The sequence below is a fragment of the Dendronephthya gigantea genome, unplaced genomic scaffold (assembly GCF_004324835.1).
Source record: "Dendronephthya gigantea isolate DGI-Jeju-01 unplaced genomic scaffold, DenGig_1.0 000088F, whole genome shotgun sequence".
Classification (NCBI taxonomy): Eukaryota; Metazoa; Cnidaria; class Anthozoa; order Malacalcyonacea; family Nephtheidae; genus Dendronephthya; species Dendronephthya gigantea.
The window spans coordinates 723,614-734,679 of record NW_021163098.1 but is presented as its reverse complement, the minus strand read 5'-3'; the positions used below and the strand labels follow the sequence as shown (position 1 = coordinate 734,679).

The window sequence follows — 11,066 nt, the reverse complement described above, 5'->3', positions numbered from 1 at the left end:
TGACTCTTTGTAGAAAGCTGGTCATCTTATTTTTAGGCTTAAGTGGCATAGGTTTTCAGAAAAAAAGACTTCCCAAATCGCAGGAAAACGCATTTAAGAGACTCTAGATTTCAAAATTTTCCGGGGGAGCATGCCCCCGGACCCCCCTAGTTTTCTCCCGCCTTCGGCGGTCGAAAAGTCCCCCCCACGCGTGGGCGGCTGGCGCCGCCCCTGATTCGTAACCATCTTATTGGCGTTCAGAGTTTCATTCAACTTCCTTCTTCTTCATGCTAGTGAACATCTAACATCTTTAATCGAAAAACGACATCAATTAATAAATAAACAAGTGGTTATTTCCTGGCCTTTCCTATGTATTTTCGCTGCTTAAATCGCAAAAAATAACCACAGTTCAGAAATTTGGTCTCCTCGCCCTCAAAAACATATTACACTCTCGCAATATAATTATATATAACATGGAAATCGCAGAGTTTCTTCTAAAATCAAAATCTTGAAAGTTTGTAAGTACTTATAGTTTTGCATCATCTATTTGTATCGAAATTCTCCATCGGGATCAACAGCTAAAATCCTCAGTGAATGCATTCATGAACGCGTAAAATGATGTGTTATTGAAGACACGCCAACAACATCACACATGAAATTATAACTCAGCGTGAAAGTTTAAGGGCCAAAACGATTTTCACAAATATGAACTTGTGACTTAAGATACGACAAGCATACGATTGCACTTTATTCAATATCCAACTGCTTCCTAGCCGCTTCCAGCAAGCCAGCCTTCAGATTCTTCGTTATGTTCTGTGCAACGATTACAAACAGACCGGTAGGCAAATGTATTTTGTCAACTTTCATGAGCACAGAATACAATACGATTGTTCTGGTTTATTGTGTACCGCGTGAGCGGTAGCCACTATGTCAGAGGCTTGCTTGATTGCTTGATTGCTTGCTTAAATGCTTGTCTTGGACCATGACGTCACACTCAGCACTACGTCACACAACTGATGGACGTCACACTCGGCAGTTTTCGCCATTTATCGCCAACCTTTCCGGTGTAATCAAATATGCAATTCAAATGCAAATTATTTTAGCATGACGTTCTTGGTCTTTTTCATCAAGCGAATTGAATTCGACACATGCAAAATGCGACCTATGAAACCACGTCGCACCCAGCTCGCATAATGCGACCGAAACAGTCGAATTTAGCATCACGGTCAACCGCAATTAAAGACAGCGAATTCAATTGTTTCAGCTGGACGTCGTATCTCGCATGCAGATAATTTAAACAATTGTATTCGACACATGCAAAATGCGACGTTTGAAACAGGCCTTACTTGAATGTCCGCAAACCTCCCGAGGTTTAAGTGTACATTTGATCACTAATACCCCTGAAAGCATGCATGCATGCGTTTAATTTAGTTTGTAATAACATGGTCCCCGAAGGAAGAAACAATGGATTAGATGCTTTTGTTTAGCGAGATCTCCTAATCGAAATGGTTCAGTGATTAGAATATTTATAACCCGCTAATGACGTTCAAAGCTATGTGTTTATTTTGTAATAAGATGATGAGCGAGGGAATAAGGAATTAAATGAAGCTTTTTATTTGTGAATTCTGTTTATTGAATTGATTCAGCGAACAAAGAATAAAGCAATTGAAATTAAGTTGTGTGTAATTGAATTCGTTGTTTCAGTTTATGTTTATTACTAATGGTTCAGTTGCATGTGAACGTCCCTCATAAATATATTGATGAGGGACGTTAAATACGTCATTTATAACGTCACTATTGACCGAGGCGACCATGTTATTACAATTTGAATTTTGGTACTTGCACTAAAGCTGTACTAACTAGTTTCGTGCAGAAGCCCTATAAGTTAGCCAAAATTTTACTTCCCATGTGTGTGCAGTGCATCCTATATGAGTGCGTAAGGTCAAATGGTCAAGGGCTGCTTTTTTGCACCTACGTACAGTGGGGGGTCAACAGTCATAGTGAATATGATGTCGTATTGATAGAACGACAGCACTGCATGTGCAAATGTAATCACGAGTCACGATATAGGATTTAACAAAAATTGGCGCTGTTCTAATAATATTTTTATGTGACCGGCCTCTTCTACGTTTCAAAACAGCTTGTCTTTTTCTGGCATAGAGTGAACCAGTTTTGTTAGGACTGCTGGTTCAATTTTACTCCAAAATTGATTAAGGCATGCTATGGCTAGTGATTGAAAACAATGTTGACAAGCTTCTAAATTTTTTCAGAGTTCAGATTAGTTGAACGACTTCGCAATAATATTCAATTCAATACATTCCGTAGTCCACCTGTCCACGTCCGTCTTTTCTCCAAACTTATTATATTGCCCTTGACGTATGACTGGATGTTAAACTCCTCATATAGGATGGGACATATACATAGAAGCTGCATAGTCCCCAAACGTTAACATGGCCTGTCCTTCTCAATGCGAACTTTTGTCATGAAAAAACCCTCGGATATAATAAAAAAATACGACTTTATAGAGGAGACCTGGAATACTTCCATTTTTTATAGTGTACGTTATAACCGGAGTAAGTTCAATTCAAAATCCTTCAGTTGAAAGTTCATTTGGCCTTTGGGGACTTATTTGGCAATCCGTCTGGTGTTGTATTTATTATAGACGAAATCTGTAATAAATTTCATGAAACATAATTGCAATGTGGCAATGTGGTAAGGGATCTTAAGGTGAATGTTAAAAATTTGTCTAATGGCACAAATATACGTCATTCAACTTATTTACCAGGGGCCGGTTGTTCGAAAGGTGGATAAGTCTCTATCCAACGGATAACTCGCTATCCAACGGATAAGTTTTATCCAGCGTGTGATTTGCGTTGCACGAAGCTTGGATAATTTTATCCAGCGGATAAAAATCGCTATCTACCGGATAAAGTTATCCAAGGTCCGGAGGTGGTTTAAATCCACTATCCAGTGGATAAATTCAAACATACAAGGTAACACTGTAAACATTTACATAAAATAGGACAAAAATGTCATATTCCTGTTACTGTGTTTCAACAAACGAATACACATCATGATTGTATTCACTATTAAAAATGTTTTCGAAGCCGGCAATTTGTCGCAGCAGCGTTTCACGTTGCGTACACATTCCGTTCCGAGCGGCGATTTTTTGGAGATCCTCGCATTTATAACAGGCGGTAAATTTACTATACGCTTCTAATCAGTTTATAAACGCGAATATGCAAAGAAAGATTCAACCTATTCCAAGGAAACTTGCTAATATCTAAGTAATTTCATTCACGAACATTAAAATTAGTGTTCCTAAATTTGCTATGGAACCGAAAGGCAAAGCGTTGCAAGGTCAAGGAATAAAATTGCAATGTGCTTAATTGATAAAATCACTATTATGTGAAGTGCAAAGTTCGAGCAAATCACTTGTTTAAGTCTTTTCCATTCAGTAGTTATACTCGAGAATTCGTAATGATTATGAATTCAATGTTGTAAATGCTTAGCAACAGCTGACGCTGTGGTACGAAATTTCAGGATAATCCTGTTTTCTTCCGGTAAATTTTAACTTATCTATTGGATAGCTATCCACTTCACTATCCACGCTTCGTGCAACGCGTTTTTATCCAATGGATAACTATCCACTGGATAGCAGATTTATCCGTTGAATAGGACTTATCCGTTGGATAAGTTATCCATCTTTCGAACAACCGGCCCCAGGGTTTTAGTTTGAGCTATTCCCAGGAGCCTGTGGGTATTACGTTATACCCGTGAATTACGTGTTAAAAAATGTTTTTTATTTTCTACGCGATTTAGTAGGTGTCTGCTCTAATATTGTCTTCTGCTCAATCGATCAATACTTAAGAATGTTCACAACTTATATCTGTCATCAATTATTTATCATCAACGTAACATAACGTAACATAATTTACAAATATATTAATACCTCTGTGAACAACATCTTTCAACTTAAACTATTTTCACTCTTATTTTACTGAATTGAACTTTTGATGACGTACTCTATTACATGCTTGACCGCGCCACATTTCAATTAAACACAATTTATTGACATATAAGAGCTTGCATTGCCTACAGCACGCACATTTTTTAAAAAAATGCGACAATTAAGATAAATGACGACTTAAGACTGTTTATCCAGGTATTAGTTCTGAGAGGGTGATAAGTATTTTCACCTTATTACTTATTTAACCCCACAATATGTCATTCATGAAAGGGAAAAGCGATTAATGATTGCGAATGGCCGAAAATTATATGTCTTGTGGCAAAACTCAATCATTAATCCCAGTCATGCAATTGATATGCCTATTTTTACAGCTATTTTTATATGCATGCATATATCTAAACACAATAAAGCCTTGCGTAAGGGCCTGATTCCACGGGCGCTTTTTCTTGGCGAAATGCGAAATATTTCGCCAGTTTCTTTTGAATTGTGACCACTTGAACACATTACTTCCGCTTGATTGCTCACAATTCAAAAGAAGCAAGCGAAATATTTCGCATTGCGCTTAAAAATTTCGCTCGTGGAATCAGGGCTTAACATACGTATGAAGTTCAGAATTTTAACACCCTTACCAATAATCGCAACAAAAGCTCATAAATTTCACACCAGGATTTGGGAAAATTTGTTGGCTCCAAATTAACATCTTGCAGCGATACATAAGAAATATGGAGTTACTTATTTTGTGTAGGTTCGAGCTCCAAACACTGAACTGTATAACATGGAAGGTTACCTCCAGTATCTATAAGTGAAGCCAAAAATGGCGGCTTATAAAGCTTTCTTGGGCGTCATTCTCAGTCTCCCAAACGCGTTTTTTTCGCGCGGTCAACTAAGGCGCGGGAAATTTAAAATGCAAAGGCCTGCTACTTTCTTCAATCTTTTCTACGTACTGTTCCCAAGCAAAAATATATTAGGCGTTAGTGTAAATGAAATTATTGTGAAGAAGGGACTTCCAAGTCAGAGGCATCAAATGAACAAACTCATTTTGTTCCAAAACCAATGAATGATTGAGAACTTGAAATATGTAAATAGTGTAAATAAATTTAAATTATAACATAATCATGTAAATAAACTAAATATTTGAATAAGAATGACATCCTTGATAATAAAAATTTTCAGCATTATTTATAAATTGTAAAGATTTATGCAAAAATCGTTAATACAATATTTTAAATATTTATAATCGAACAGTCGAACATGTTGAGTCGTTGACTTGAAATAAAATATTCATGTATAATATATTAAATGAACATATACTTGCCTTTTGCAAAATGTAATTAGCAGATTTATAAGCAAAAAACGAAGTTGAAATCGTATTCCTTCTTGTTTTTAATTAAATCAATGAAAACGACACGCCTCGCCGTTTGCAATGTAATAATGATAAAGTTTGACGATTGACCGCGCGTTTGGGAAACTGAGAATGACGCCCAAGAAGGCTTCATGACCGCCATTTTTGGCTTCACTTTTGGATTGCGTAATTCCTTTAAGTTAGCCTTCCATGTTATACAGTTCAGTGGCTCCAAATGTCACTTAAATTATATTATTGCTTCAATTAAACGCCACAATTCACAAAACAAAATAGTGTCACTGCTACCGCAGTCTCTAAGGACAGGTAACGTGCAGTGAAATATCAGTAAAGATAAACATAATATTATATAAGTAAAAATACCCTTTGTGTGTGAAAATTGGGATTTTTAGGACTCTCCTTATTTTCTCGACAATTAGCATCGCCGACGATCGCTCACCTATATAATTTATATATTAGAACCGGGTTATATAAAAACCATGACCAGCCGACAATTTCAAAAAGTACATGCAGTAAAAGCAAAATTCCGAATAAACAAGACATCTCGAAATTCAAAATATGAATTGAGCAAGACAGATGCAGTTTGAAACTTTTCGACCTTATTTCAAATTAAAGTCATCTTCAGCCTGAAAGTTTAAAGTCGAAAATTTACAGTTTCAACCTGTGACTTGCTTTATTCATATTTTGACTCTCAAGATGTCTTGTTTATTCGGAATTTGGGTTATATAAACGTCGTACTTTTTTGTGCAATTAATAAAAACATATTTTGCTTACAATAGAAATCAGCGTGGCTGGACTTAATAATTGAATATTTATCCCCCCCCCCCCAATTATCGGTTTAGTTACGCCTCTGATTCTGTGTATACTAGATCGAAGCTAAACGACATTGCACGTATATTCTGTGTACTCAATTGGAACTAAACGACTGAAAGCATCAAGACTAAAGAGATACCCGAAGTTGTGTTTACCAGAGAATACAAAAAATGCAATGTAAACGCGTTAAATAATGGGTTATGGAGGTATTTTAGGATAAAATTTCTCACTATTTCGGATAAACACGCGTTAATTAAACACAGGCGTGCAAAAAGGGAAATCAATGTAAACCCTAGCTTACAAGCGAAATTAAACAAGTTATCATAGAGATTACTTGAAAAGACAAGCTGTTCGCTTAAAATCCAACATGAGCTCCACTTCTAAATTTATTATATCAATAAATTCTTAAACACATCCGAAATTACTAAAACAATAATTTCGCGACGCGTGGCCGAGCATTATGAAACGGAAAGAAACTGGGTCAAAACCAACTCAAATCTTTCACAATGGCGGAGAATTTTGAAAGGGCTGCCAATGCTCGCAAGAAGAAACTCCCTTCCATGGATTGTCTTATTAGGCAAGGTAATGATATTTTAGAAAAGCGAAAAAAGAGAAGAAAGCCTATTCATTATGAGTATAGCACGGATCCAAAAACTGGCCAACGGAGTTGCAAAAATACTTACAATCCAAAGTATTATAATCGCGATGATACCGCCTCTAGTTCAAGATCAAAAAACTTAGAGGAACACAGCGATAATATTTTCCAAGGTATGCTTCTGTTTGTAACATTTTACACAGAACCTACGCCAGATAGGTCCCATCATTCGGATGATTTATTATTTTGTCACTTTTTACGTAGAACAAGAACCACCAGAAGTAAGTTTATTGGATCGTGAATCAGATATGGATGTAACGACAAACGCTGTAGAGGGTATGGATCTAATATAAATATGTACAATTACAACAGCTAAAAATGCTGTGAAGTTTTTAATCCGCTTTGTTGACATTTTGAACCGCTATTGTAAAATATGATGTGCTAAAAGTCAATATTTATTATCTAAACAACGTTCGTATAGCTTTGTGTCCTCTGTGACTACTGACTAGACATTATACACATGCTGCCACATTGCTAGATTGGCTGTGTGCAGGGAAGATTGTGACTCATCATTCACACATATTGCAAACTTTCCAATATGGATACTGTTTATGCATTTATATATTGGAATTTAAAGACCCTGCTACTTTACAAAACTTGGTTTATCGAATGTATATTAAACTTAATGGTGTAATATGGTGTACAATGATTTTGTGGCATTCTACCTAGCAGCTCATTTTTAAAGCAGTATCATCGATTTTGTTTAGATGTGACAATGAATGATATCCTTGAAGAAGCAAAAGGATTATTATGTAACTGGAAATGTGGTGGTCAGCAAAAGAAACGAACCTGGCATGAAAGACAAAATTCCCTTTATGAAAGCTGGGAGGAAGTCAGAAGTAGTTTAATCGAAGTTTTGCTGCAAACTAAATTTTCCATTGGCATTTTTGATGAATTGTTATGCGAAAGCTGTAAAGATGCCATGGCAGTTATTGGATGTCAAGACTGCATTTCACATAGATATGTCTGTGGGGATTGTGATGAGGAGAACCATAAGAACCATCCATTTCATGATCGAGATGCAATTTTGAATGGTTTTCATGAACCTATTCCTCCAACAGCCTCAATTAACAGCAAACTGGAATGGATTACTGTTGGTAAATATTATAGCATGGCTAAAAAGATGTAACTTATACCTTGTGTCAAAAGGTGCATTGTGACCGTGATACTCTCAAGATGCTCTTTAAATATGAAATTTAGCATGATCTATTTAGCATTTATGTCAAACCTAAAGTTCATTTTACATGAGTAAATATTCATTGGCAAATTTTCTCATAAAAAATTTTATTAGGTCTTTTTCAAATAAAGAAACACAGAAACATATTTGTCACATGAAATTTGTAAAAAAAATTGACCAGTCAGTATTATCTTTGTATTATCTCAGCATCTTTGTGAAACTCTAGGTGTGAGATAATGTTTTCCCTTGGTAGGAAAGTTCTGCCATTTTTAGAGGGTTCTTCAAACAGTTTCTGAAAATATATGAATTGTCTATGTATTTTTTAGAACGGTCCCTTCCATTTGGTGATGTTATTTGTCCCACATGCCTATTTCCTTGCAATATTTTATATGATGAGAAGGGTATGGGTTGCATTGCTGTAACATTGAAAGGTATGCTATTTTAGTTGTCTTTTTTATTCACAAAAACATTGTCTTTCTGAAATAGATTCTATAGTTTTATACTGTAGCTATAAATGATACATTATGTAGGCTGAACCTAGCTCCTGCAAGATTCAAACCAGATGATGCTATTCAGATAGGCTTTATAGGCCAAATGTTGATCTCTATCATGGAACTCAAAACTTATATTTTTGTGCTAATTGGTTAAATATTTATTATTATATCTTCAGGTAGATTCGACATTAGTCACACAAAATATGAATGTAAACAATGTGACAATGTTATTCATCAACAAGTCCCCATGTTTTAATACAGCTGGGGTTTTGGCCTGGAACTATTCGTGACATGACATATGTATTTCACCAAGATCTCTTTCATTTCTGGGATAATTTACAGAAGATTGTTCCTGGAATTTCTCAAAATAGTTTTGTGAAATCACTAGAAATGTTTTCGATACAAAAAGGGCGGGTACGTTTAAACCAACTTCTAAGTATCAACTTCAATGTATCGCTTCATGCAAAAAATGGAATCCTGTTCTTTTATGATTATGTTTGCTAATTGCCTCAGTAGTTAAATAGTTGTACAGATATTAGTTTGATGTATCTTTCTCTATCTTTTATATAGATGGGAACAATTAACAGCAAAACATTTGGTAGCTCTTTTCGTGAATGGAAATATTGCCAATATGAATTGAACAAACTACGGCATATTAACTGGATGGAGTGCCCTGCATGTGAACAGCAGCAACACTCCGTTCACATGGATGGTAACATGAAACTTTATCGGTACAAATCTGCTGGGATGTAAGTACATTTTGTACACTGAATCACAGACGATGCATTGCAGGAATGCACTAGCTTGGAGGGAAATCGTCAGCTCATATACAACTGAAATGCGTCTTGTATATCACCTAGAAAGAGTTTCAAAGTTATTTCATCATATGTATGTTTTAAAGAGGATAAATTGAAATTATTTAGCAGGAAAAGAGATTGCTACTATGGAGATGCTTTATTGCTTCAAATGAAAAAGTTCAACATCATCTCTGTAAAATTTACAAAAAAGGAAAGGAAAAGGTATTGTTACAATTTGTCTTCTCAAACAATACGAATTTTCGTTTACCTCAAAACAATTATAGAACAATAGTCCCATTAAATATCAATGTGTGACATTTGGTGTGGGAAGTTTCTGACCGTAATGCTATGATTTGTAACAAATATTTAGATTATTTTTATACCAAGTGGATCTACTGTACGTATAAAAATAATCTAAAATCGAGCTGTTTCAATTCGGCTATACTTTACCCTAGGTCACAGATGATTCTAAGTGTGGCGATTCTATTTGGCATGCTGCTGGAAATACTTTGAAGAAAAAGAAAATTGTTGATGAAACTGGGCTAGAAATTGCTGGCTGTCGTCACAGTGTTGCCCAGCATGCAGTTAGCATGAAGCACGGAGAAGTGTATGGCTATGCACATTATATGCAAAAGGAATATTACCTTCGTCGTACAACACAATTCTTCTGGTATGATGTCATCTGCAAGTATTGGCCTTGGCTGTGTAAAAATGATGTAACCACATCTCAAAAGATGAAACCTGCTCTTTCCGTAATGCATGCCAAAGCACATGCTTGGTATTGCCAGGTAAATTTCCTTGTGCTTATTATATTTCGTACGTGGCAAGTGTGCAGTCAAGTGCAGTGTCCATTGTGTAATCTTTTTTGCAGGTTATTTGGGGAGGGCGATGGCAAGATGGCGCTTCTGCAACAACAGGAGAGGAAGTAGAACAGATTAACAGTCATTTCTCGCGGTTAGGGTGCACTACCAAGCATATGTTACCTGAAGGTAAGCATGTGCAATAAAATTATCAAACCAGTTAAACGTTTAATTCTGATGTATGCATACATAGGACGAGAGGAATTGCTGACTGAACATGCACTGGAGTGGAATAAAAGAAAAATAACCAAACTGTCAAGTATTCTTGCGAAAAGATATACAAAAGTTATTAATTTTTCTATTTTTACCTAATAGTAATAGTAACTATACCATAACAAGGGAAACCATAACAAGGGAAATTTCGTTTTAGACCAATCAGTAAGTTTGTTTACATTTTCAGTAACCCAATCAGAATAATCATCATTTTACATGATGTATTAAAAATTTAGGCATTCTGATTGGCTTAGCCTAAAAAGTGTAAGCAAATATGCCGAATAGTTTAAAACGAAATCCCCCCTTGTCACATAACATAGCTACAAATACTTTGCCAAATCCGTTTCGGTAGTTTTCGTCAAAAAAAAGACAGAAACAAATTTATTAAAAAAAAAGGTGTGGGTAGAAATTTAAAGCGTGGAGGATTGAAAAATATGTAGATGCAATGCAAATTTCCCATGCACGGAAAGGGGAGTACTGAAATGTATAATCTTCTCTTGGAAAAATAATAATGTGTTCTGTACTTTTATATGCATGGTTCTAGGCTAAAGATAAAACCGCCATCATGCAGAAAGAATTAGAAAGCATGTCAGAGAAACTTGAGTGTGATCCAACAACATTACAGAAATGGAAAGAAGATATATTTGACGCTGCTAAACGTACGTATAGAATTTTGTGTAGTTTTGTTCAGTTTACATGCAGTACATGATACTGTGGCGAATCTATTATTATAAATAATAAAACTAAA

At 35.7% G+C, this 11,066-nt stretch overlaps 1 protein-coding gene across 3 annotated transcripts; it reads left to right on the top strand.

The window, feature by feature from the left end:
* The first annotated feature begins 6,504 nt into the window (after positions 1-6,504).
* Positions 6,505-9,931, top strand: LOC114533289. 3 transcript variants are annotated; one of them, XM_028554795.1, is made up of 8 exons: positions 6,505-6,890; positions 6,982-7,053; positions 7,485-7,874; positions 8,281-8,385; positions 8,791-8,862; positions 9,019-9,197; positions 9,372-9,467; positions 9,701-9,931. In XM_028554795.1, the coding sequence occupies exons 1-5, from the start codon at positions 6,629-6,631 to the stop codon at positions 8,817-8,819; spliced, it is 858 nt and encodes a 285-aa protein (XP_028410596.1). In that variant the 5' UTR covers positions 6,505-6,628; the 3' UTR covers positions 8,820-8,862; positions 9,019-9,197; positions 9,372-9,467; positions 9,701-9,931. The 3 variants fall into 3 exon arrangements, with proteins under 3 accessions (XP_028410596.1, XP_028410595.1, XP_028410594.1); XM_028554794.1 differs by having other exon boundaries at positions 8,625-8,862; positions 9,375-9,467; XM_028554793.1 differs by having other exon boundaries at positions 8,625-8,862.
* The last annotated feature ends 1,135 nt before the right edge of the window (positions 9,932-11,066 follow it).